The 27,499-nt window shown below is 38.2% G+C and overlaps 1 protein-coding gene across 3 annotated transcripts in view; it reads right to left on the bottom strand.

The window, feature by feature from the left end:
• The window catches only part of FARSB (phenylalanyl-tRNA synthetase subunit beta), a 75,090-nt gene that overhangs the window by 8,003 nt on the left and 39,588 nt on the right, over positions 1 to 27,499 (bottom strand). The window contains exons 16-17 of one of the 3 annotated variants that reach the window (XM_021002816.2): positions 16,485 to 16,637; positions 10,669 to 10,723 (exon numbers count right to left, since the gene is read on the bottom strand). The exons of 1 other annotated variant lie outside the window; for it this stretch is intronic. In XM_021002816.2, coding sequence (XP_020858475.1) covers positions 10,669 to 10,723; positions 16,485 to 16,637 — 208 coding nt within the window. The remainder of the gene's footprint in view (positions 1 to 10,668; positions 10,724 to 16,484; positions 16,638 to 27,499) is intronic. One more of the 3 variants, XM_021002815.2, reaches the window with a different exon arrangement.

Raw genomic sequence — 27,499 nt, 5'->3', positions numbered from 1 at the left:
AGAGGTCATAAGGCCCAACTCCTTAATTGTACAGATGAGAAAATGAGTCCCAGATGGGTTAAGTGCCTATACAGCTAGTAAATGTCGGAGATAGCACATGAACCCATGTTTTCATAACTCCAAGGCAAGCCTTCTTTATACCACACCACTCTCCTTCTTGCCCTTAAAGTGCTATAAAAATGTTAGCTATTCTTATTTTAAATAAATTTTTGATACCATTTTAATCATCTACATTTACCACTGTATTCTTCCCCTTACTCCCTTCTCAGAGAGCCATTCCTTATAATACATTTTAAAAATAAAAAAAAAAATTCCACAAAACCAAAATAAACCTATTACAAGGTCTGATGTTACAGGCAATCTTCTCCATCCACAGACCCCTACTTTTGCAGTAGAGCAGGCACGGGTATGTTCTCATGTCTCTTCTTTGGGGCCAGGGTTGGTTATCACAACCTTATGTAACTTAAGGATGATTTTGGTGTTGTTCTTTCCATTTACATTGTGTGCTACTGTGTAAATTAGTGTCTTGATTCAGCGTACTTCTCCTTTCATCAGTCCATAGGTATTTATCATGTTTATTTTTTGGTAGCACAGTAACATCCCTGGTCATGAAGCATAAATTGTTTAGCCATTCCCCCAATCGATGGGCCTAGTTCTTTGCTACAGCCAAAAGTGATGCTACAAATATTTTGGTTTACATGAGGCCTTTATTTTTGTCACTGACATCCTTGAACTCAAGAGATGTTTGGATTTGTGTTTCTCTTAATATTAGCAACAAAAAACATTCTTTTTCACATGGTTATTAATGGTTTGAGTCTTATTCTGAGAGCTTTGTTCATAGCCTAAATGTTAGCTATTATTATTGTGATTTCCATTACATTTCTACTTTTGGGCGTGGCACCCAATTTCTGTTCATCTTGAATGTGAAATATTAACGTGTTAGTAAGCAGTAGTTTTTTTATTAGCAATAATGTTAGCAACAAACACACCAAATATCTGCTGATCACATCTTCCAAGACAAGGACAGACACCCAAGACAGTCACACCCAATAGCAAATACATTTTTAAAAAATCCTAATTCATGAGGAAATATGACTCAGACTTACCTTTAGTAAAATCTGGAAAGAATCCCTTTGCTCATAGAAAAAAAATCCCCAAACTATCTCAAGCTCTTATGGGTTACAAAAGGAATTCTTTCCTGAAGATGAGTCTTATGCTTTGCTGAATGACAGTACAAAGATAACAAAACATATGAATTCCTGTTGAACAAGAAAATATGGAACTACATGAGGATGCACATAATAGGAAATATTAGCTCTTTCAGAGATAGCCTTAATTTCATTTTGGTGTATATTAGAATTGACAGAACAAAAATGATCAGAAGGGAGTCAACACTCAGAAAAAGTGAGATGATAGTAAGAGAGCCTGTGATAAATTTAAGTCACCTGGCCCAGGTGAAGCCCATCCTTGTGTTCTAAAACAAATGCTGGATGCCATGCTAAGCCACTCACAGTGATATTTAAGAATCCATGAGGGCAGCTAGGGGGCACAGTGGATAGAGCACTGGCCCTGAAGTCAGGAGGACCTGAGCTCAAATTTGGTCTCAGACCACCACTTACTAGCTGTGTGACCCTGGACAAGTCACTTAACCCCAATTGCCTGGCCAAAAAAGAAAGAAAGAAAGAAAGGAAGAAAGAAAGAAAGAAAGAAAGAAAGAAAGAAAGAAAGAAAGAAAGAAAGAAAGAAAGAAAGAAAGAAAGAAAGAAAGAAAGAAAGAAAGAAAGAAAGAAAGAAAGAAAGAAAGAAAGAATTCATGGAAACTAGTAAAGGGGCTGCAAATGAGAAAAGGGCAACTATCCCAATCTTCAAAAAAGGGGAAGAGAACAGAGTCTGCCAACTATAGGCCAGTGAGCTTGACTTTGATTGCTGGGAAAATGCCAAAACTGATTATTAAAGAGACAGTTGGTGAACATCTAGAAGAGGAAGCAGTGATTACCAAGAGTCAAGAAGTCTTCATCAAGACAGATTGTGACAAATCATGACTAACCTCATTTCCTTTCTTGATAGCACTATTAAACTAGCAAATGAAGGGCGTTCTGTAGATAGAGTTTAAATAGATTTCGGCAAAGCTTCTGACCAAGTATTCTTATAGAGAAAATGGAGAAACTTAGATTAGAAGACCAGAAGGCTTCCAAACTGGTTGGATGGTCAGACTCAAAGAGTACTTGCTGTCGACGGTTCAGAGTCAGCAAGTGTGAGAGGTACCCAGTGAAATACCACAGGAATTTTTACTTGATCGCATAATGTTTTAATATTTTTATCAATGATTTGGATAAAGACATAGATAGTACACTCATCAAACTTGCAGTTGACACAAAGATGGGAGGGACAGCTAATGTAGATGACAGAGTCAGAACACAAAAGAATCCAGATATATCTAATAAGATGAAACTCAAAAAATAAAAAAAGTAAAGTTTTGCATGTGGGAACAAAAAAAATCCCCAAATATTAGAAAGGGGAGGCATAGATAGATGGGAATTGATCAAAGCATCTGAGGGTTTTAGTGTATTGCAAGTTCAATGAGTCAGTAGTAAAATTCAGTAACCAAAAATGGTAATGTAATCCTGGGCTACATTAAGAGGGTCATGGCTTCTAGAGATAGAGAGGTGATAATGTCAATGTACTCTGCCCTTGTCAGATCTCATCTAGAGTATTATGCTCAGTTCTGGGCACTTTTGTCTAAAAAGCCTATTGAAAATCTGGAAAGCATCCACAGGAGGACAAGTAGGATTGCGAACACTTCATGACCGATGAGAACTGTCTGAAGGAACTGGATATGTATAGCCTGGAGAAGAAAAAAAATACTCTGGAAGGACATGATAGCTATCTCCAAGTATTTTAAAAGCTGTTCATGCAGAGAATGGATTAGATTTGTTCTGTTTGGCTCCAAAGGGCAGAGCCAAGAGCAAAGTGTGGAAATTTTAAAGAGGCAAATCTAGGCCAGACATGAGGAAAAACTTCCTAACAATCAGAATTACCCCGAAGTAAACTGGTTGCTTCAAGAAGGGCTGGCTTCCCCTCTTTGGAGATCTTCATGCGCAGGCTGGATGACCGCTGGTTGAGTTATGTTACAGTGGAGATTTCTTTGGTGTATGAGTTGGAGTGGATGGCCATTAAGGTTATCTCTCTCAAATTCGGAGATGTCACGGGGTCACAAAGAGTCAAACATGACCCAACAACAACAATAAACACTGTCCCCCCAATTTTTTGCTGTCTCCTCCTTTTTCTTGATGACTGAGCTTCAAACCCTTTGTGTATGCTGGGTCTAGTCCAGGTGGCCTTCCGATTTTTGCTTTCTTTTGTGTCATATATATTGTTTCATACGGCACCCTAGGGAATGGGATAGTACAGTTCAAGGGCAACGTGCCATTGGAAAAAACAGTTTAGTGTGGTTTGTTATCATCCTTTCAGTTTCAACTTTAAATGCTCTCAGATGATCAAATGTAATTAGTTCTCTCACTAAGTTTTCTATAAGCCCATTTTTCCTTCTAGTGTTCATAATCTTTTCCCGTCCTACTCAGTAAGAATTAACTAATAAGTTCATCATCTTCTAGAATAATGTTGCTTCTGTTTGCTATAACCCTTGCTTTCCACTTAGCAAGGATACACACTATTTTCTGGTTGAGAAAGCTTCTAGGCTCTTTTGACCTCCAAGTCGCAACTGCTTTACACTGTTTTTTTTTAAAAGCTTTTTTGACGCTATTTTTTTATATTGCTGTCACTTCCTAGTACCAACCATAAAAGCATACTCTCCTGTAAAAAAATCAGTACCAACGCATTGACCATGTCTGACAGCACACGCCTCATTCTGTACTGATTGTGAACTGCCCCTCTGCCAAAAGAGGGATACACAGCTTATCATCAAACTTCTGGAGTCAACAGTGGTCAGTGGAATGATCTGAATCTCGCTGCCATTTAGAGCTGTTTTCCTTTAAATTACTGTGGCCATTATTTGTATTATTCTTTGATTCTGCTTACTTGGCTCTGTATCAATTCATGCAAGTTATCCCCGAGTTCCTCTGAATACTTCATATTACCATTCTTTAAAGAATACATTCCATTTAGTTCATATCAAAATTTGATCAGTCATTCTTCAATCAATAGAGACCCAACTTGTTTCCATTTTCTTGCTACGTTGGTTAAACTTCCATAGGAAATGGTGACAGTCCATGCGGATATCTGTTCTTTTATCCACTTCCAATTTTCAGCATCAGTAACTTGTTTAGACAAGTTAAGTTTAAATTGCTTGGTATATATTCTCATTTAAAAATTCTTTCTTCTAACTTAGTGTTGATTTTGATTTCTGAACTAAGAAATTGATAGTTGGAAATGAGTCCAACAAGGCTAAGTAGTTGGTAACTATCTATTAAGATAAAGTCAGAGTCATTTTGTGTGTGGGTGATATTATTCAGTGCCTACTACTCACTGATTGCCTCCTTATTCTCCTCTTGAAGAAAGTATTCATGATAAATATGAGTCTAGTCATCTACAAGCCTTTGGCTTCTTCCATTTCCTGAAGAAATCTTCCAACATGTTTTTCATTGTCCTCCCCTACACCCAATTTTCAATTAACACTGCCAAGTACTAAAGCATATGTTAACTTGATGTGGAGGGGCTTTATCAGGTCCTTCATAGACTATCTCTATCTCCTCTTTCTTTGCAATTGAAGTTGGCACATAAACTGTAATTATCATCATGGTGGTCTCCTTGCTTATGTTCATCATGAGCCATGTGATGTGTGATGGCTAAGTGTCTCATTAAATGATGTTTCCTGTTACCTTTGGATGCATGATAACAACTCATTTGTAAAAATGGAGATCTGTGCATAGTGATAAAGCTCATGGCATTGTGAAGGAAACAGAGATATTAAAGACCAGAGAGTCTATAAGGAGGTTGTTGCAATAGTCTAGAAGGGTAGTAATAAAGGCTTGTACTAGAGCAGTGGTAAAGGGAACAGGAAGAAGAGGACACATTTGAGAGGAACTTAATGGCAGAAGAAACAATACTTTTGTGATTGACTGGATGCATGAAGTGAGAGAGTCAAAAGAATAAAAAATAGTGAGTAAATTCTTGACAGGAATATTAAGGACTGACATCTAAGTGTTTAAGGTTTGCAAAACCTTTTATGTATATAATCTCATCTGAGATGTTTAAGTAGGAAAATCAGCAAGTTAATTTGAAAGAAAAGATAATAAAATTAGGTTTCTGACATGGTGAGTTTGAAGGAGATATCACTACGTTCAAGAGAGATGAGTAACAGAACAGTAGCTGAAAGCACAGGCCTGAGTGAAGAAGATTAATTCTGTCTAAAGACAGAGATTAAAGGGTCAACTCTACAGGAATGAGAATGGAGTTTGTGGAAACTGATGTTTCCCTAAGAAAAGAGTGAAGAGAGACTTAAAAAAAGTATAAAGGAAAGAATCTTGTAGATCACTCAAATTAAGGGTGTAAGAAAAATTATGAAGAAAAAGAGGAGTGGGATATTATGGAAGCCAAGAGAGAACAGAACATCAAGGAGGAATTTTCCCCAACATGCAAAAAAGAATTAAAACTATGAAATGACCTCAACTAAGCTAATCATCTTGGACTGTTCTCAGTTACAGGGCTTCTTAATCTTTTTTGTATCATATATTTCTTTGGCAATCAGGTGAAGCCTATAGACTTCTCAAAATAATGTTTTAAAATGAATAAAATAAAATAAAAAGCATTACAAAAGAAACCAATTATGTTGAAATAAATGTCTAACTTTCTCTTCATCCAAGTTCACGGACCCCCTGAAATCTTCCACACCCACAGATCCCAGGTTAAGAACCTCTGCTCTCCTACAAAGTGGTCTGAATAAGAGAAATATATCCTAACTTTCCAGACTCCTAGAACAGCAACAATTCACATTTATATAGCATTTGAGAGTTTCCTCACAATTCTGTGACAGAGACAGGGCAAGTGTTTTAAATTAAGCTCATTTTCTAGATGAGGGAACTGCTAAGTGACCTGTCCATGGTCAGAACCACAGAGTGTGAAAAGTCAGGGTTAAGTCCAACTCTAATGCTACATATTTAATAGGTTCAAAGTACAACTAATGAGAGCAGAAAAAAAAAATGATTTGTACTAGGCAAACTTCGATTTAAAATTACTAATGTTCTTTTATAGAGAAAAATAATTTCCTTAATATTCTGATATTAAAATTTCCCAATTTTCCTGGAATATTAACTGACAGAAAGTGAAGTAAGAAAATAACCATAATTTTACAGACAAATTTTAATAGATGACAAGCTATTAGCTAAGTGATGGTATACCATGAAGATTTGCTACACCTTCAGTCACACCTTTCATTTAATTAAGTAGGGAGTGGAATAGAAGGGAAGGAAGAAGGCACTTAAGTTTTTAGGAGGCAATGGAATTATTACACAACCATGCCAAGCTGATTAATGAGAGATTTTTTTTAATAAGCTATCTGTGATTTTTTTCAGTAAAACTCTTGTAACTAAGGCAGGAACCCAAGGCAATTAAGTTATTACACACTTTAAAAGAATGAAGGTCAGATCTGTTACAGTCCATGTGAAAACAAAATCACAAACTCTAAAGGGCCTCTAAAACTAACCCAAAATTCTGATGATCTGCTATTACTTATAGAAGCTATTCAACTGAATTGCCTGTAAATATGCCTTTTGTTCAAAAAAGGAGTTAGGGGTTTGTTTTTGTTTTTTTTTCCTGGGTTAACATAATTAGCCTTTTAAAACATTTCACCTAAGAACCCAGAATACTCAGACCTCAGCTACCTTCCCCATACAGTACTCTGCCTTGCACAAAAACTGCTTTGTGGTATTCAAAAGTCTGACTCTGAAGACAGTGAAGATGTCCTCCTCCAAGACTGAGAATCCTTGCTTTCTATTATCTCTCTCTCTTCTTTTTTTTAAGTGAGGCAATTGAGGTCTGCCCAAGGTCACACAGCTAGTGAGTGTTATGTGTCTGAGGTCGCATTTGAACTCAGGTCCTCCTGACTCCAAGGCCAGGGTTCTATCCACTGTGTCACCTAGCTGCCCCTGTTCCTCTTGTATGATTTATTCTGCTGTTTTCTAGTATTGAGCAACTCATGCATTCTTGATGTAAACCCAATTTGGTCATGGGGTGTGTGTGTGTGTGTGTACTGTTACATATATTACCAAACGCTCAGAAAAAATCACAGACCTTATTATTTAAAAAAGACAGAGAGAGCATCAATTACTCCTGAGCCAACATCAGAATTAGAGTTGGGTTCTGGCTGTGTGACCCTGACCAAGTCACTTATGCTATCAGTGTCCTAGGAAATTCTCTAAAACTCTAAGTTGCAAAGCAGGTATGGACCTGTATTAAAATCACAGATCTAGTCCCCCCCCCAAAAAAAAATATTTATGGGAATAATATACAAATATAATGAAGAGATCATTGTCAATAAAAAATAATTTGGAATTATGCAAGAAATTACAAAAGTATTCAGATCGTTTGATCTACACTACTTCTATCCAATGATAACAAAGAGCAACCCTTTCACATGCAAGGATAGGGTTTTCATGAATGACCAAAAGAATTTCATTTTCTGGTAGCCTATCTTCTGATGATAAACCTCTCCAAACTTAATTACATTGTTCTTCAGATGAAAGCTCAATTCAATAAAATGTACATTCATCACTTAATTAGGTGCAAGATGCCGTGCATACAAAGTAAAAAATATAAACAGTCCAAGACCTCATGAAATTACATTCTACTGAGGAATACAACATGGAATCACAGAATCTCAGTTCAAATCTGGTCTCAGACACATAACACTCACTAGTTGTGTGACTAAGCAAGTCACTTAACTGCAATTGCCTCACCAAAAAAAATTTTTTTTTTAATTTAAAAAAGCAAAGAAGTTGCACAAACTTCAAAATTCTTTTCAGAATTTGATTCCTTGACATAGAAATAAACACATTCCTGAAAGACTATACAGAAATCAATACTATTTTAAATACGGTAGAGGAGGGGAAGGAGCTGATTCTTTAATAGAACCCATGGGGAAATTCTCTTTATCTAATCATCCCATATGTCACTGATTTTTTTAAAAAGAGGTACACCTAAAAAAAATCATAACTACCCCCTAATTAAGTTTACCAGCTAAAATGATATTTGTTGAGAGCACTAAGGATTTGAAACTCAATAGTGACAAGTCTTATTTGACACATTCTTTTTACTGCCCACGTTTACAAGATCTTTTTGCAAGGTATAAGCAATCTTGATATTTTCTATCACACATTTTCCTAAATCTAATGTGAAAAAAAATCAATCAAGTTGCAACAGGACAGTTTTCTGAATGGGGGGCAGACCACCCGGCTCCCTCACATCCATTCCAGCCGCTACATTTGAAAATTAATGGTCTGAGCACTATCAATTCACATGAGTTAGGCTAGCAGGGACCAATGACCTCTATGATCAATGATCCTAAGGTCAGGCTCGCCAGCTTTAATCAAGCTTTGGGGGTAGAGAGCCGGGTACGTGTGACTGGCTACGGAGTGAGCGGACAGCATCATAGGGTAGAGACAGTATGATTGGTTACATCAAAGAACGTGTGCTAACATCCACCTGGGTCTGCCATTAAGGAACGCTTCATTGATTTATGGGACCTATCTGCATCCTGAGGGCATTGTTAGTGGACTATCGACAGCTGACTCTCTGACTCCTAGGAGGGCCTGTCAGAGAAATAAGACCCTCCTTAGTTGTATGAGGACAGGCAAGGTCGGACAACATACCTGGTAGAAATATACCAGATCAGCTGCAGGTCTTCACAGATAAGGTATGGTAGATAATGGTTCCTCTTTTAATTACACCTTTAAATTAACTCAGAAGGAAAGCTAAATTCCTGAGCTCAATTCAAGGACCTACATTGTAGAACCAACATAGTACAAATCCATACAGTGAAAACTAGAGGCAATATTTATTTTGATATTATCAAAGCAAAAACCCTTAAGTTCCTATCAGACCAAATAAATGATTAGAAAATCCAATCCATTAAATGACTTCTTCCAACCCAAAATTGTGCAAAAAGTCAGCTAGAAGGCCACATGTAATTGGGAAGGAGGCCTTCTCCAACAAAGCCAGTGGCAACGCAGTCAAAAATAGGATATGTGTAAGAATCTGTGTCTAGGGGCAGCAAAAGTCGGCTCAGGGTGGGGACCACGGACACCCCAGGGAGTGACAACATGCAATGACAAGCATGGTGCTGAACAGACCAACATGGTACCAGAGCCCTCAGAACAAGCCAACTACCATTTATTAAGCATCTACTATGTGATATAAACTGTGCTAAGCGCTGGTGACATAAAAGAAGGCAAAACAGTAGCTGTTATCAAGCAGAAGTCAAATGGGAGAGATAATATGTAAACCATACACCATCAAGATACAGAGAGGAAAAACTGGGGGTGGTCTCAGAGACACTAAGACAGACTAAAGAGGTGTGGGAAAGGCTTCTTGCTGAAGGTGAGACTTTAGCTGAGACTTGAGGAAACCCAGAAGGTGGTGACAAGGAAAGAGAGCATCCCAGGTATGAGAGACAAGCAGTGAAAACATGCTCAGTCAGGAGATGGAGGAACAGCCAGGATGTCAGTGTCACCAGATCAAGGAGAAGAAGGCAGAAGACAACTGGAAAGGTAGGAAAGGACCAGCTTACGTAGGGCTTTCACAGTCCTACGTATTTGTACTTGTATTTGATCCAGGAGGTAATAGGAAGCCACTGCAGTTTACTGAAAAGAGTGTAATAAAATCAGACCTATCTTTTAGGAAGACCAATATGGCAGCTCAGTGAGAAATGTATTGGAATGGGGAGAGACTTGAAGTAAGAAGTCCAGGTCTGAGGTGATGAAGGCCTTCACTAGGATGGTCAGAAGAGGGAAGAGGGAGCACATGAGAGATATTAGGAAGGCAGGAAAAACAGGACTTGAAAACTGATTGAATTAGGGGCAAGAGGAATGAGAGAAAGTAAGGAAACAAGGATGACACCTAGGTTATAAGCCTCTTGGAGGCCAGTGGTACCTTCAACAATAATAGGGCATTTGGGAAGTGGGGAGAGTTTGGGGAGAAATACAATAGTTTAGTTTTAGACATGTTCAGTCAATTTTCAAACATGTTTGACTCTTCATGACACTATTTGGTGTTTTCTTGGCAAAGATACTAGAGTGATTTGCTGTTTCCTTCTCCAGCTCATTTTAAAGATGAGGAAAGTAAGGCAAACAGGGTGAAGTGATTTATTTATCCCGAATCACACAGCTAGTGTCTGAGGCCAAATTCGAACTTGTGAAGATGAGTCTTCCTGACTTCAGGCCTGGCACTCCTAGAAAACTGGGAAATGGCTGAAAAAATTGTGGCATGTGAATGTGATGGACTTTTATTGTATTATTAAAAATGACGAAAGAGATGATTTCAGCAAATCCTAGGTGGCATGAACTAATGTAGGATAAAGTAAAAAGAACCAGAAGAACAATTTATATTAGAACAATAACACAATCAAGAAAAACAGCTCTGAAAGACTTGAGAATTCTGATCAAAGCAATGACCAATCTTTTCTCTAGAGGACCTATGATAAAGCCCAGTACTTACCCTCTTCCAATGAGAAGTGATGGACATAAGGTGCAGAAGACATACATTTTTGGACCTGCCCAATATAAGAACATGTTTTGCTTGACTATGAGAATGTTGGATTTTTTTCCCCTTTCTTTGGGGGAGGGGTTCACAATAGTGATATTTTTAAAAAAAGATTATTTTTTAACACTTTTTAAAATGCACAAAAATTCAGAAGAAAGCACAGACAAGCGAGACAGTTTTGAAAGTGTGTAAAATTTATTACATACTTTTAAAAAAGCAAGCGGTGTGAAATAGAGATTAATAGTTTCATAAAGAATTTTCTTTTGTATTCTGCTGTGTGAATGGAAATACCCCTTTTTGGCATTTAAGTTTAGAATAATTTTTTAAAATAAATTCTTTAAAAAAGAAAAAAATCAACAAGTAATTATTAAGTGTTTGCTTTGTGTCAGGCACGGGGCTAAGTACTTTGGATGTAAAGAAACCGCAAAACCAGTCCCTGCCCTCAAAGAGTTCACATTGTAATGGGGGAGACAACATGTAAATAAATGAGGTACATAAGAGATATATACAAAGTAGATGGAAAGTACCCTTAGAGAGGAAGACACCAGCAGGTAGGGAGACCAGGAAAGGCTTCCTTACTTGAAGTAAGTCAGAGATTCTAAGAGGCTGAGGTTAGGGGACAGAGCATGCCAGGGTCCAGTTTGTGAAGGGCTTTAAATGCCAAACAAAGGACTTTATATTTAATCATGAGGGAGGGGAATTACTTGGTCAGACCTGTGCTTTGGGAAGACCACTTCTGTAGCTGTATGGAGGATGGACCGGAGCAGAGGAAAGCAGGTCGACCAATTAGAAACCTACTGTAAGAGTCTAGGCAAGAAGTCATTAGTCCCAGAGTCAGGGTGTGAAGAAAGAGAAGGGGCTTTTATAAAGGTAAAAATGACAAGATTTACCACATAACTGGACATGTGAGATGAGCAAGAGTGAGGAAGACGTCCATGAAAAAATAAAAGATACATCTAAATCCCCTAAAAAACATTAGGATGGCTCACTGTACATGAAACTGATAACTAATAATGAAGGTTATCTGCTAAATAAAAATTTAATGGCATAAGAGTAAGAAAAAAAATCCAAGAAATTATAATCCAAACACAATTAAGCAGATTTGCATTAAGATGCACAATAATAACAATAACTAATATTTACACATCTCCTTAAGCTTTGCAAAGTGCTTTACATATATTATTTCATTTGATTTCACAACTGCCTTGTTTAAGAAAAAGCAAAATGGCCTCCAGCCCATTACTTCAACAACTCTACTTACTCATGAGTGAATTGTATTTTTCAGGCCAAACTTTCACTTACTCTCTAATTTTCTCATCTTTCTGCATTTATACATTAACATACCCATCACCTACATGTGTCCTACATCTATACACATATGCATGTGGGAACAACAGCCCTCACTACGAAAACATGAACAGCCGGCCCTAGTCTTTCAACTTCTCTTTAGAAGAAATCGTCAAGGCTGCTATCAGCTCATCACCTTTACTGCCGTTCTCGACCTAAAGCATGTTTTCCCATACACTTATAAGCTCAGATTACACTAAAAACCAGTGTGAAGGCCAGGAGAACATCACAATTTCACCCCTATTTTCTAGCATCTTGAAATCTTTCACAGGTGTCCTTAGAGGGGGAAAAGGCCATGACCTGGAGGTCAGGTCAATGGCCATTTATGTGTTAGTGTAACAGAAGGTGCTTAAATACCATGGTTTGTACATATGGCAAGGGCTCAATGTGTGAACAGACTAAAATATGTAAGCATATTTTCTATTTCACAGGATGAATTCTGAGTCAAAGCAGCATGGAAAGGGATGTAGTCAAACCCAAAGACACCCTGAATTCAGCCTTCTTGGCTTAAATCGTCTCAAGTTAACTGGCACTTTCAGAAGAAATGTGTTATGCTCAAAATTGAGCTACATAAGAATTTTTGTAAAGAAAAGATACATCTAACTCAGTATAAGGGATCACACACAAAACCCATTCCATTATACTAGAACTGACTTCTTTCCACTGATTTATCCAACCACCACCTAACTTTTAAACACAAAAATGTTAAGAATTTTCCCTACCCAGAAATGGTTTTTGAAAAGGATAAGTGCATTTTAACATGCACAATTTGGTTTTCAAAAACCCACAAAAATGAAGGGGAAAAAGCAAATACATGAGCTACAATAATCTGATCAAAACCAACTTACAGCACTGAGAAAACTGGACCTCTCTTCAAACCCTTAAATGTTCTGCAGTCTGTTAAGACGTTAGAGGATCTATTTCTTTCACCCATCAATTGACCTTAGTCTATCATCTGCTTGACATTCTATCTCACTTATGTTTTTCATTGGCAGCGTATGCAGCAAATAAAAAAATAAGCACAAACTACTATGACTTCCAAGTTTTGCCGCAGCCAAGGGCTTTGCAAGTAGCTCTCTGCAGTGACTGTAGGATAGGGAGCGCTGCCGGCTGCGGCATAAGCAAGGTTAAACTCCAAGGTCAGTGGAACTGTTTGGAAGCAATGAAGTGATCAATACTACGAATTTCTGGATTTCTCTTACCTGAGAGGCAAGGGACAATTTTCTCAAAGCAGGAAAGTACCTTTCCAGCCCCTAAAACCCACAGAACATAAGAGGAGCCCAAACAGAGCCCTGCACAAACAACCTGGCAGTGCTCATTAGACAGACGGTAGGATATGAAAAGACCTGCCACAAGGCAGCCTTTACAGTTGCCGTTAGCAGGGATTCACATTGGCAAGCAGGTCTGACTCTATTCTAATCACCAAAACCACCAGAGATCTTTAATTATTAAGAAGCATGCCATGTGCCAGGGCAATATAAGACAACTTAATAATCAAGGATGTCAGGAAACTGGAGTTCTTCATCTGTTCCTAATCTATTTTTTGATACAGTGCAGACCTCTCCTTAGAGGAACAGGATCTCTGCAAACAGCCAAACAAATGATACCAGCAACAGACAGGCATCAAGAAGAATCCCTCAAACACAAGATGCAACAAAACACACTCCCCAGCTGCTAAATTCCACAAGAATCTACACACTGACTCAGGCTGCGAGGGACCAGTTTTCTTCCTTGATTTTAAGACAATAGAGATTCAGACTGAAGCAAGGGCTCTAGTACTGGCTCTTCTACAGAACTGCTTTTTGACAAGCCACCTCACTTCTCCAAGGCTTTGGTTTCTTGAACTATACAAAGCAGAAATAATAATACATGTGATGTAGATAATCAAAATGCAATTAGAATCCCCATTCCTTGTACCCTTCCCCACTAGCAGCTGAGAAATGAGATGTTACGCTCAATGACATTAATTCTCTCTGGCTTGAGGCCTCTCACCAAACGCATCCTAACAAAAAGCACTTAGGATAAGACACAAGCCTGGTTCTTCAGGGAAAAGGATACAGCTAAATACGCTAATCAGGCTGATGGAAAAAAACACCCTGTCCTTTTTATTTATTTATTTTTGTGAGGCAATGAAGTTAAATGACTTGCCCAGGGTCACACAGCTAATAAGTGTCAAGTGTCTGGGGCTAAATTTGAACTCAGGTCCTTCTGACTGCGGGGCTGGTGCTCTATCCACTGTGCCACCTAGCTGACCCTATCTTGTCCTTTTTAAAAGGCCACTTAGTGTAAACTGTAGCATCAGCTGACCCCTAGACCAAGTAATAATACTAAGAGATTGTACTTGGACTGACCTCAATTAAAATACCTGACAAGTAAGATAAAAGACAAACATAAAATGTGAATTATAAAACTATTCTTAAAATGAGATTCAAAGCACATTTCAAAGGAAACTAAAGAATGAGTATAGCAATATTCATGTTAAATAAAATATATTTACATACGCACATATATACATATACAGTGACACTATTGTTACTAAAAATTTAGCTCACAAGTCATTCAACAATTGTCACAAGTAACTTGTGTGTTTCCCAACCTGTGGTTGGTGAGCAGAAAGGACAATGAATTTAGAAGATCTGATTTTGTGTCCACCTACCGGTCTTCAGACTATGGACACATCAAATGCTACCAGATTATTAAAGTGGTTCCTAAAATGAGAAACGCCAGAGAACTCAGAAGCAGCAACAGAGTAGGGAGAAAGAACGCTGGGTGTGGGGCCAGAGCACCTGGGTCCAGATAGCAATTCTCCTCCCAGCATAACCTTACTTCAGTCACTTCTGTCACAGCCTCAAATAGCTCAGCTGAAAAATGAGGGTGGAATAGGGCCATGTGATCTACAGAAGGCACCTTCTAGCTTTGAATCCCATATAAACTTCTGCTATTAACTACACAAATCAAAAATTCAAGCTAAGGAAATGTTTATAGTGGGCAGCTAGGTGGTGCAGTGGATAGAGTGCCAGATGCTTCCTAGTTTTTAAAACAAAAACCCTATTATTGCCTATACTACCAGAAGGTTCTGCCTCAAGTTACGTTTCAGATTTGGTGGCTACAAAATTACAGTAAACTTTTTTTCTCCATTTTTCTGGCACATCTATGAAGAAAGGTGGAAGTAAATTTAAATATTTACTATTTTTAAATTTCACTATTTTTATTTACTATTTTCCCTCATCTATAGTATGAGGAGGGTCAGATTTCTAATGCCCCTTCTATGGAAATGAAACATGTTGAAAAATCTAAATGATGCTTCTTTTGAAGGAGTGGTCAGAATACAAAGATGCTCATTTTTAGCTAACAGAAATACTATCATCATAGAGGTTATGGTTTTTTACTATCTCAAATAAGAATAAATGCACAGTTATACCTCAGTTAAACAGCATGGCTGAGGAATCTGATGTTTTTATTAACTAACTGCTCCAGTTAACCTGCCTGCATCGCTCTCTCAATTTCCATTTTTAAAGATACAGTACTTTGTTGAACACAAATCTTCACTAATGAACAGACCCATAAACTTCATTTTCAGCACACTTGGAAAGAGGATCCATAAATACAGAAAGTCATGGCTGTCTCTTAAGGACAAAGCAGGAAGTCTGAGGGCAAATAGAACCTCTCCCAAAAAATTTTACACTAGGAGAAGTGACAAATACTTCAGTAATAAAATTTGATTAGAAATGAAAGGAGGCACAAATAATTCCAAAAATAGAAAAGTAACTGGAAATTACTTGAAAAGCCCTAATTAATAACTAGTGGCAAAAATATTTGTTTCAGGCTTCCTCTGGATCTCGTAGTCAGAAGAAAACTAGACTATGCATCGTCTAAGGTAAAAAGCCAGAGGTTTCAGAAGTTTTTAAAGAAGTGGCAAACAGATTAAGCATAGAGTTCTCAGCTACCTTAGTTAGCTGTGCTCCCATAACAAAGATTTTGTTGTAATTGGGCTTCAGATCACAAGCTGCCCATCCCTACCTAGTTTATTTTATAACTCTAGATTAATATATATAAAGTCTTTTTGAACAACTTGTGAGGCTTTTTTTTTTGTCCCCAAGGATTCAGATAGGCAACTTTGGAGTACATAGCTTTTGTGTAGATTTTCCTTGGCTTCCAGCTTGGACTTGTGGGTCCACCATGATGCTGATGTGTTCAAGGTACATGTATACTAGGGATGCTCCTATCTCATCTCAGCTAGGACAGAAATACATCACACAATGCTTGTGAGAAATCTGAAAGGAGTTTTGTTAAAATATTTGAAAAGCTTATTTTCTGGAAAACTCTAACAACTGAAATAAAGCAAAGATCTTCACCACAATGGGTAACGAATTCATCTCTTCGTTGTTTTATTATAAGTGTTGTGGCTTCAGCTGGTAGCTTACCTTCAGCTGCTTTGATCACATAGCCCTTGTCTTCACCAAACGGCACGTCCAGGAGCTGCATAATTCTATCCAGCAGTCCATGGATAACCTCAAACCCAGGGTTCTTGTTGTAATAAACAGCACAGAGATGCCTGTGGTTTCTTGCACCTACATCTGGAGAAGGCATAAGAGAGTTTGTTTCATTTCTTCTTTGCCACGAAGTTACGTGAGTGTCTACTTTAGAAATTATTTTGAACTTTTATCAGACATTTTTTTCTCTCAGTCTAGTTTCTATTACTATATTCTCATAGAAATCACTTCTATATTCACCTCCTATATATTAAACAATGGATATTAGCCACAGGCGAAGTGAACTATCCATCTTTCACTTTGCAAATACTATGTTGTTCTTGGTCAGTCATTTCAATCATCTCTGTGGCTCCATTTGGGGTTTTCCTGGCACAGATTCTGGAGTGGTTTGCCATTTCCTTCTCCAGCTCATTTCGCAGGTGAGGAAACTGAGGCAAAGAGGGTTAAGTGACTTGCCCACGGTCCCACAGCTAGTAAGCATCTGAGGCCAGAGTTCCAGATTTGAACTTATGAAGATGAGTCTTCCTGACTGAAGGGCCAGTGTTCTATCCACTGCACCACCTAGTGCCCCTTGCAAATATTATACCATAAAAGAAAACACACGTATAGTGAGCACACAAACAAAAACGATAGAATTTAGAAGGCTACAAATATCTAAAGCAATACTTACATATAAATATATATAAGTGTGGATATGCTTAGTTTATTTAAAGAGAAAGCCATATTCTTAATACCTAAGTTTTGTATTTAAATGATCAGTGCCTCCCTCCTCCTGGCAAGAAGGTAGGGGACGAGCTGGGCAGAATATAATATACACTATAAGATACAAAGGTTCAGATGTCTGCACTTAATTGTTTTTCTCTGTTACAAAGTAGTGTTTGATTTTGGGGGAAAGATTTTTTTTCCTCCCAGAAACAACTGATATCAGGACAAAATGCACCATTAAATGCATTTTAAAAATAAAAAGGTTAAGTGTCTGATAAAAAAAAAATTTACCAGGACAATGGACTCTTAGAAGACATGGGTCTTTAGATCATAGTTTAAACTTAAATCAGTAAATAATTATAACTGTCTAACCTGTTTAGTAATTTAGCCAAAAGAGATTCTTAAGTTCCTTATGAAATCAGCATCAAACTTAACATATACAAACAGAGATATCAAAGAACGAACACAGCATAAGAATTTACCCCCTTTTTCTTTAGAGGAAATATGCTTTATAAATTAGCACAAGAGACACAAGTAGGTCGACTGCTGTTGTTACTATGAAAAAAGTTTAGTACTAATGTCTAGGGTTTTCACTAGAGTTTTATGTTACAACATTCGTGAGTATAAAAAGCTCACTAAAGCAACTACATGCACATTCCAAATGAAGAGCCTAATTTCCACAGACAGACAGACAGACAGACACAGAGTCCCTGAAGCTAAAAGAATAGAATAAAACAGACCTCGGCGTTCTCTTTTCTATTCCTGACTTGCTTCTGGGTATCTTCACCATGTGTTCCCCGTTTTTGGTGTCACAGGCTTCTACTTTAACACAGACCTGTACTGAAAACACTTTGTAGTTCCATTTTTGCTAGGAGAGGGCACCACTACAGTAATGAAAGGACTCCGCATTATAAGCAAGAAGCATTACTTTGGTGGCCGTTGCCTTTGATCCCTTCTCTAGGATCTCAAAATCACCCAAAAGTTACCTCGCTTGATCAGTGAGCGATGCTTGGAATTCCAGACTTTCTATTTTTTTTCAGCTAAATGACACTTCATCTGGGCTTAGGCACAACGCAGCCATAGATAATCAAAAAGAAAAAAGGCTGAACTGCGAAATGTTTTTTATCAAGTTAGGAGGCTATGTATCTCAAGAAACCATAAGAACCACTTCATTCTCATCAACTAGATTTCCCACCTATCTGATTGTAAAAATGCACAGAAACTTGCCAAAGAGGTATCATCCCAACTTTCTTTGGAGAAAAAAAAAGGGGCTTGAATTATTCAAGTTTAGTGGCTTGTCACATCCCTTCCAGTGCTACAAGAATTTCCAACTCGATTAATTTATTTGTGTTTCTTTCTTACATGTTTCTTGTATTGTCAATGAAACTAAAAACAAACCAACAAAAAACCCCAAGGATTAGATCTCCTACAAATCCTTCCTCCCCTGACAATCCGCAAGGTAAAACTCCCATTCTGTAGTGTTTGACACTGAGAACATATTACATCACAGGAAACTCACTGAGTGCACATCGCAAAAGAAGAACTGTTTAGACTTTTTGGTCAGATGGAAATGCCTCCATTCTTTCTCGTTCACTTAGCAGGGCCCTCTTCCTCGTGCCACACCATCAAACAATTCTGCTTTTAAAACAGGCCTGCCAAGTACGGCAGCCTAAATTACACATGCATTTCACAGACTTCAAAGCACTGCCTGGAGAGTCTGTTCTAAACAACCCAAAGACAGACAGCTGGCTAAGGGTCTGCAGAACTAAAGTAATGAAGCCAATGGAAGTGACACCATCTAGCACCCAAAAATGGCACTAATCCCAAGATTCAGAAAGGGCACCTGCTCAGGAGGAAACTTCAGCAATCCTCTTTCACTCAAATACTAATAATGGGGTGAGAAAGCAGCTTGTCAAGGGGACTCCCCAGCTGCCCTTGGGGTCAATGGGCTTCTAGCTCAAGCCCCACTTTTGATACCACCTCTCAGTGTCCCCAGACAACTCTTTAAGACTGTAAATTACAAATAAGTTGATGATGTGCATGTGCATCGGTGGAGGGAGTCTCTAGACCAAGAGTTCCCTAGGTTGATAGAATCTCAGGGCTGCCTGGCTTCCCCCTTTCTCTGCCCTTCTCCCCCAAAAAAGGTCCACTAATAGAAAAAAGCCATGGCATCACAGACTAGAAAGGCATAGATCAATATTTTCTTACCTGTACCTACTCAGACACTTGTAAGGAAATCAAAATGCTAGCCTTATTTGCCAGCCTAGGCCTTGAATATCAGGAGGGCAAGCTTGAATAGCATAGTCTTGCTTAGGAAATATCACTTAAACTTGGCAAAATATCACTTTATTTGATGTGGATGGGACCAAGCATCCTTATCTTGATCAAAAGGGTTACAGATGCTATTATAATGTTCATCATTCTTCTGCAGAGTTCAATCAGGGCATAACCTGACCAGAGCTGTAGAAGCCCTGTGTAGCAACTACTTTCTAAAAATACAGTCCAAAAGTTTTAAAATGAAATTGCAATTAATTTAAACTTTAAAAACCAAAGGAGATTGATGCTAATAATGGAATTAAAGATGTTTTTACCCCTTTGCAATCCTCATAATTGTAGGCAATATGGCTGAATAAAGCTGAAAAGTTATGGAATAACTGATATAAAAAAGAGCTACGACCTTTTAAATATATGAATGAGAAAATTATATCCTCACGGGTTCATTTTTATTTAGCTAAAGTAAACCTGGCATGAATTTAATCTGTTTTAAAAATTATAATATTCAATGCATGACAGAACATGTTATGGTCACATCAGTAGAGCTTAACAATGTGGAACCAAATACAGTAAAAATAACTGTCTTTATAAAAATGATGTAGCTCTGCAGTTAGATGCCATCACACAGACAAATGAATGCAGGATGCTACTTCACATACTGTTAATGTTAATGTTCTTTACACCCATGTTTTTTATATTATTAATTGGAAATTCTGCATGCCAAAAAAATGAAATAGTGAAATTAAATCAAGCCAGGCTGATGACATAAGGCATCTTTTGAGAATTGTGTTCCACATGTGAACCCTGGACAATCTTGCATTTGTTGCTTACTGTCTAAAGAACTGATGGATAATTTCTTAGAAGTAGAAAGCTGAAGTAATTCATTATCATCAGAAAGCATCTGACATCCTTGTTGCACAATAAACTATATATTTTTTTAAAAACCCATATACCTGGAATTTGCTCTCCTGGGGCTTATAATCTAAGAGAAGCCACACAAATAGGTGGCTTATATACATTAAAAACATTAAACAGATAAGCAAAGGGCCACTGAATTTATTTATACTCTATACATATCATTAGTGAGCATTTCTGACAAGGAGCAGAAGAGCAGAGACATTAGGTACACGATTAGGGCAAAGAGCAGAAAAGGACCGGTCGGCATTCCATCTCCATGTACACTGAGAAGAAATGAACAACACGAGTCAGCAATATGATGGGGTGGCCAAAAAAAGCTACAGTGGTGGGAGAATTAGCCTGGAGCAAAGTAAAATCACGACTTGTGCAATAAGCCTTCCTCATTCTTAGAACTTTGAAAGCTATTATTTTGCAGTTCGCCCTCCCTTCTCTACCATCAGTTGTTTTACATAATTTGGCACTGAGTTCATAAAATGGTGACAGATGTCCTTTTCATTCTTCATCATTCAATAGAGTTTTGTCACACTGGATATTAACGTGCCTCTCTGGCGAAAAATGATCTTTTCCAAGTCTAGCCTTCATTACGCTATTATGAGGTTTTCAACTGTGTTTAAAACAGCTAGGTGCCCTAGCCATTGAAGCGTTTTTATCTTCATCTTTTAGGTACATTTCATAACTTTTTGTGACATATGGCATGATGCAAGATTGTCTGGAGAATATCTCCATCTGAGAATTTCTATAATTCTAGAATAATTTTTTTCTCAGTATATTGATATATTTATTAGAATCCAACATTACCTCAATGAAGACATGACTTCTAGGACCAGAGGTAATAAAAAAAAAAAAAAGGTCCTCCAAACTTTTTGGGGTAGATATCTCATGATCTGATAAAGATGTCTAGATCTTCAAGGATCACCTGGACTTCAGACAACAGTTTTGGTATAGCCTTGGAAGAAAAAGTGAGTTTCCTTAGTAAAAATTATCTTCTTCCAATCTTCAGTATTCCAGTCTTTGCATGGTCTTGCCCATGACAAGTATTTTTTTCTTCATAATGACAGTATCTTTTTTTAAGCTAGTCTTCTCTTGCTGTCTTTCCAATGTCAAGAAGTCTATATCTCATCATGAAGGATTCAATAACAACCCTTCCAGTTGCCAGGTATCTCTCAAGGTCTATGCTAAAATTCTGGATTCCTTTGATTATGTGAGTAAAGCTTTAATAGAATAGGATTCAAAAGCTAAAAATGAAGAGAGACGGTTTGGAGGGCTGGGGAAAAGGATGAAGCTCTAGAAACATGGTACTACTTTCCAGAAACCTAGTAGGCATGATAGGGGTAGAGAAAAGGGACATGGAGTAGCTGTGTCTAAGAGTAACAATAAGGATAATTCAAAGGTATAGAAAAAAGAAAGGGAGCTAACTTAGGGCTATGCTGAGTATTTAGTATAATAATATAATTTAAAACCCAAATTTTAAATGTATTCTTTTAAAACTGAGGTGTTTTCTATTAAGGGCAGGGGTTTTGGGTGAGGGGGAGAAACCAACCCACCAACTGGACAACCACTAGACAACTTGGATTTGAAATCTAATAAATATCTGTAACCAATATTTTACAAAGCCAGAAAAATGTCTTCCTTCCTCTTAACATAAATAGCCTCACCCCAGTTAAGTGTTTTCTCTTGCCATTTATGTCAGATTTTAGATATGTTGGCAGTCTTACTGCCCACCAAGGAAAAAACTGAGATCATCAAGCTCAGTCTGCATTTAATGAGGAGCTGTCATGCTTGACTTTTCAAAAGCTGCTTGTTTTTCTTGGCACATTATTTAGCAATTCACAAATTAAGCCCTTCAATGTACATTCCCTTTCCCAACCTCTAAGTAATTTGCTTACCACTTTGTTTATGCTTTAGGTATTTTATATACCCAACAGGTTAAACTGATGTATTAAAGAATGAAACCAATTAGTAATTCATGGTTTGGTCCTGTTTGGTCAACTACAGTGAAAGCTACGCTGACTTTCCCATTTTATAAAAGGGAGACAAACTTGCCCCAGAGTGAAAGCCTGTATTCAACCTCTCGGTCCAAGAACAAAATTTCCATATATATCACTGCCTATTAGGAGGGGAAAAAAACAACTTAGCCCTTTGAGTCATGTGTAATGTTTAAAACAACAGCAAAACCAAAAGCTATAGCAACAGCCTCAGCAAAGGCAATTTGGTCATTAACCTTGGTAACTACAAATTCCAGGAACCAAAATGGAAGTGGTGGCCCTTGAGAAGCATACCCCTGACAGGATATCAGAGTATTTCCCGGCTAGATGTGGGTACAAAATCACTCCGGAGTATTAGTGAATAATCGGGAAAGCAAATGGATTTGATGAGGGAAATGTTAAGGAATTTATTTGCCAATGCTTAACATAAGATGAGTAGAGAATCATCCCAACGTTAATCCTCAAGTATGACTTAAAACCATAATACCTGTGAACATAAGCATGTTGCTCTATAATTTTAAAAATCTAGCTTAATTACTGGCACCATTTAAGAGTAGAACTAATGGTCAGAAATTAGCTGTGTTTATTTTAGCCTGTTAGAAAAGGGCTAGAGCTCACAACCAAATAGATCTTTGCTCTCATCAATGCTATGTTCTCTCCAACAATAGAGATCACAGCCCATTCATGCCTGCCATGTACAACTCTTTTCTGTGTGTCCCCCCCACTTCCATTAGTCCACTTCCCCTCAACAAGCCAGAAATACTTCCTTCTTCTTGACATTGTGAGATTACCAGTGGGTCACATGGGCTGCCTCCTAGTTATCCCTCACTCCTGTCAGGTGAACAGTCTGTATTCTTTAATTTCTCATTTCCTGTATGACACTGGTGAATCTGGTTCTCCTTCAAGGTTCCTTATCTGTTACATACTGCAGCCTGCTTACCTCCACCATACACCTTCTCCGCTGTCATCTAGTGATACTCATTTTTAAATCTTTGGCAATACAATAACACTGGCAGAATATAAGTGATAGCAAAGATATGGGATTTTCTTTCTGGGAGAAGTTAGGCTTCATGAAAGGATTTCTGCAACTTTTCAAAGGCAATCCACCCTTCTTTCCTCCTTCTTTTTAATTCTTGGTCCAACTGGTTGTCTATTTGCCGGATCTATACAAGCTCTATAGGTTGTCCATGTAACTGTATGTCATAATCTGGACAACAGATATTCTTTATCCCCTTGGTTCTCCTGGTATGAATGGTTAAGAGAAACTTAACTTCTCTTCTCTTCCAGAGGGCTCAGCAATATTCTGGGGCTTGATGCAACCTGCAATTCTAACACCCTCCCCTCTAAAAAACAGGAGTATCTAGAGAACCTCACCACCCACAGGAGATGCTTCAACTTTCACTCATTGCCAGACCTCTTCCACGAGAGTGGTAAATACCTCTGGAGAGCAAACACCTCACTCTTTCATGCCTCTCCTGATATTAATGATCACAGGGGGATTTTAAAGGTTATCCCTGCTGTATCTTTCAAAGTATCATGAAAAATTTTCATGGATAGATAGAAAACACTTTGTTGAAAGAGAAACGTTAAGGTAGTGGTTAATTTAAAAATAAGGATACTGGTAATCTTGCATTCTCTATATTTTCCAGTCAATTTTGTTATAACAAAGACATGGTTTTCTATGGAATATACCTTCACCAAGGATGCCTTCAATGTGCAAGGAGATTATTCTCATTAAAAATTTTATATAGATGGATAAAGTAGTACATAGGTCTGTAACTGTAAATGTTCTCTCCATCACTTTTCAAGTCATCACCAAGAATTCCAGTATTTACTATGTGACAGACATTACACTAAACAAATGAGATAAAAATGAAGGCAAAAACATCCCCCTTTTCCAAGGAATGTACAGTCTAATGGGGGAAACTACATGCAAACGTCTATGTGCAAACAGGACACCAGCATTAAGGAAAACAGGGTTTCTTGCAGAAGGTGGATTTTAGCCAAGACCTGAAGGAAGCTGAGAGACAGATGACAAAGGGGAGAATCTATGGGTCAGGCCGGTGAAAAATGCCCAGAGATGGGATATGGAGCGACATGTTTGAGAAACAGCAATAAGGCCTGCCTCAATGGACCACAGAGCACATGGAGGGGAGCAGGGTAGAAGAAAATTGGAAAGGTGGGAAGGGGTCAGCTTACAATGGGCTTAAAAAAGTCAAACAGAAGTATTATAAGGTCTGAGGTTTCTCCCATGCTTTGATATCTTCTCCTCCTACAAACCTAAAAATTATTTTCAAAATGTTAATAAAAATAAGTAGAATTTGATTCAGCAACAACAAAAAAAGGAGCTACTATTATTCTTCTGAGCAATTTTATGTATGGTAAAGGAGACTGAAACTAATTAGAACCTAATCATATATTGGATTAGTCAGTTCTCTTTATAAGTGAAGTGTCAGACTTTAAGCAACTCCCTAATGTAGAATGAGGGTACAGCAAATCTGAGATAGAGGGACACAGAGCATGGGGTTTACCCTTAGACCATACTCAGTTAGTTACTGCTGATCTGGCATATCAAGCAGTAAAGCAAAAAGATTTACCTAAGCTTCTGACAGAGTCTCTCAGAGAACTCCATTAAAATCTTCAACATATGAAACAAGCAACAGCATATGCACCCATAACAATTTATACACAGTCAATAAGAGCTTGCTGAAATTAATTGTGGAGTTGCAGATCTATTTCCATTTAGAAAGGTGCATTTTTTTGGTAGACGCACTCACAAAATAAGTCTCCAACTTGCCAATAAATGATCCCTCAATCTTCTAGACACTCCCCACACTCCCATCCCTTGCTTTAAACATCAAATGAGTAGGCGGGCTATTTAACTTCCTGGAAAAATATTTTTATTTCTCTCTCTCTTTTTAAAGAGGTTTCCATCTTGAATGGCAAGCTGCTTTCTCATCTGTCTACTGGTTATCTGGATTTTATTTTTAATAGATATCTCACTAATTGGTGGGTGAAAAGGCAAATAAAATAAATATGTCTACTGGCCTGAGAAACTGGTGCCTTTGTTAGCAAAAACATAAAAACAAACATGCTGAGTTCACTTGGAAAAAAGGAGGGAACCACTCAAGAAGGCACCCCACCTATTTTCTTAACTACTTAAGTGCTTTTAATTTTTTCTTCTGAAATAAAAAATGAAAGGAAAAAAAGAGGGAATTCCATAGTAGGTCTGAGACATGTATGCAAATGGACTTTAATTATGATATATTTTGTATTTCTAGACAAAAAATACCAAACTTCAACTTCTAGGGCTAAGGGGGGAATGATCCTAATAAAGCACATTGATGTGAGTATTCAGCAACGAATAAAATCAGGTTTAACAGGAAAATCTACACTGGGAATAGAGTTAATTTTCAAATTATCTACATTAGTGATCTTCAAAATGGAGCTATAGGCCCCTGGTCAGCAATGGCTTGGTCCTAAGGGTGTATAATCAGTCCCTTGAGCCCTTATATAAAACCAATCATGGCGCTTGTCTCTAACACAATCATACTTTACCTTATCCTCCAATCCCCATTCAAACCCTTCCCCTCTGCCATACAAGATCCAAACTTCCTTGGACTGGGCCATGGTTCTCCAGGGAGGTTAGAACCTAACAATACCCAGGCAGCCAAAGTAGCAGGTAACATTGGAAAAATCCCCTCCCTCTTCCAGAACAGCTATTGCTTATCACCTAGATCAACTGAAGGGGCCCTCGGAGGGCAAGTTCTGTGTTCTGGGGCAGTGACTTGTAAGAGCCCTGCCTCTCCCACTTACAGTGGGAGGCAAAGAATAAATTATACAGAATGATCAAGAATGTCCAAGAATGGGATGCTCGTTATAAAAAATAACACTATCTGTAGGTAGCATATACATGGCAGGTCTTCCACGTTAGGCTGGCTTATTCTTGAGACTCAGCATACAACCTAACATTCGGTAATAGCACCTTGAGTTTGTAGGATGCTTTCTATGTTTCTAAATGCATTCATGTCAATTCACTTTTTATTCTCCCAATAACATTATGAGATAAGTAGGGCAAAGATTCTTATCTTCATCTTACACACAGCCTGAAAATTAAAGAAATTGACAACTTTCCCAGGGTCATTAGTTTAGTCAGGCCTGGAACCTAAATTCTACTCCTGGCCCAACGTATGTACATTCATTGTTCATATCACCCTTGGAAAGATGTATTTTGGAAGGCAAACTGATAAAAAGACAAGCTTAGTGATGGGATGTCTCATGATGTTACCTTCTCCCCAACCTTTCCTCTCTTCCAAACGTCCCTATTATTGCTGAGGACAAACTATCCTTCTGGCTACCCAGGCTCTACAACCTCAAGGCCATCTTTGATTCATTCCTCTCCCTCACTCTAAAGATCAATCAGTTTGCTGTTTCCAACTTCACACATCTAAAGCCTGTTGCCTTCTCTCTAACACACTTACTATCCTCACTTCCTCGGGACTGCTGCAAAAGCTTCCCAACTGGTTAATCCATCCTCCCTCCAGCTTGCCAGAGCAGTTCACCTAATGAGTAGTTCTGACAAGCATTCCTCTGCTCAGTAAAGTCTACAGGGGTGGGGAACCTGCGGCCTCGAGGCACACGTGGCCCTCTCATCCTCAAGTGTGGCCATTTGACTGAATCCAAACACATGGACCAAACACAAGGGCCGCACCTGAGGACCAAGAGGGCCACTCTAGGATCAAATAGGACCTCTTCTTTATCTAATCTTTTTTAATTTCTAAGAGTAAGCCTGCCCAATATGGAAAAACTGCCATGCATATTCCACCTACAGATAACATTATGGATTACAATAATAAGCAACGGTTCCTGGGGACATACAACATTCAGGTTTGGATCTCTTCAACTGGACACAAGTGATGTCAAATAAACGTTTTAGGATGATACCGGAAAAAAAAAAAGATCTCTTTCTCCAAGCTTTTCTAACACACACACACACACACACACACACACACACACACACACCACACACACACGCACCCCCCAAAGAGTCCGAAAGGATGAATA

The sequence above is a fragment of the Phascolarctos cinereus genome, unplaced genomic scaffold (genome assembly GCF_003287225.1).
Source record: "Phascolarctos cinereus isolate Bilbo 61053 unplaced genomic scaffold, phaCin_HiC Scaffold_7;HRSCAF=346, whole genome shotgun sequence".
In the NCBI taxonomy this organism is placed as follows: Eukaryota; Metazoa; Chordata; class Mammalia; order Diprotodontia; family Phascolarctidae; genus Phascolarctos; species Phascolarctos cinereus.
The sequence above is the reverse complement of the archived record's forward strand: the minus strand, read 5'-3'. Positions and strand labels throughout refer to the sequence as shown.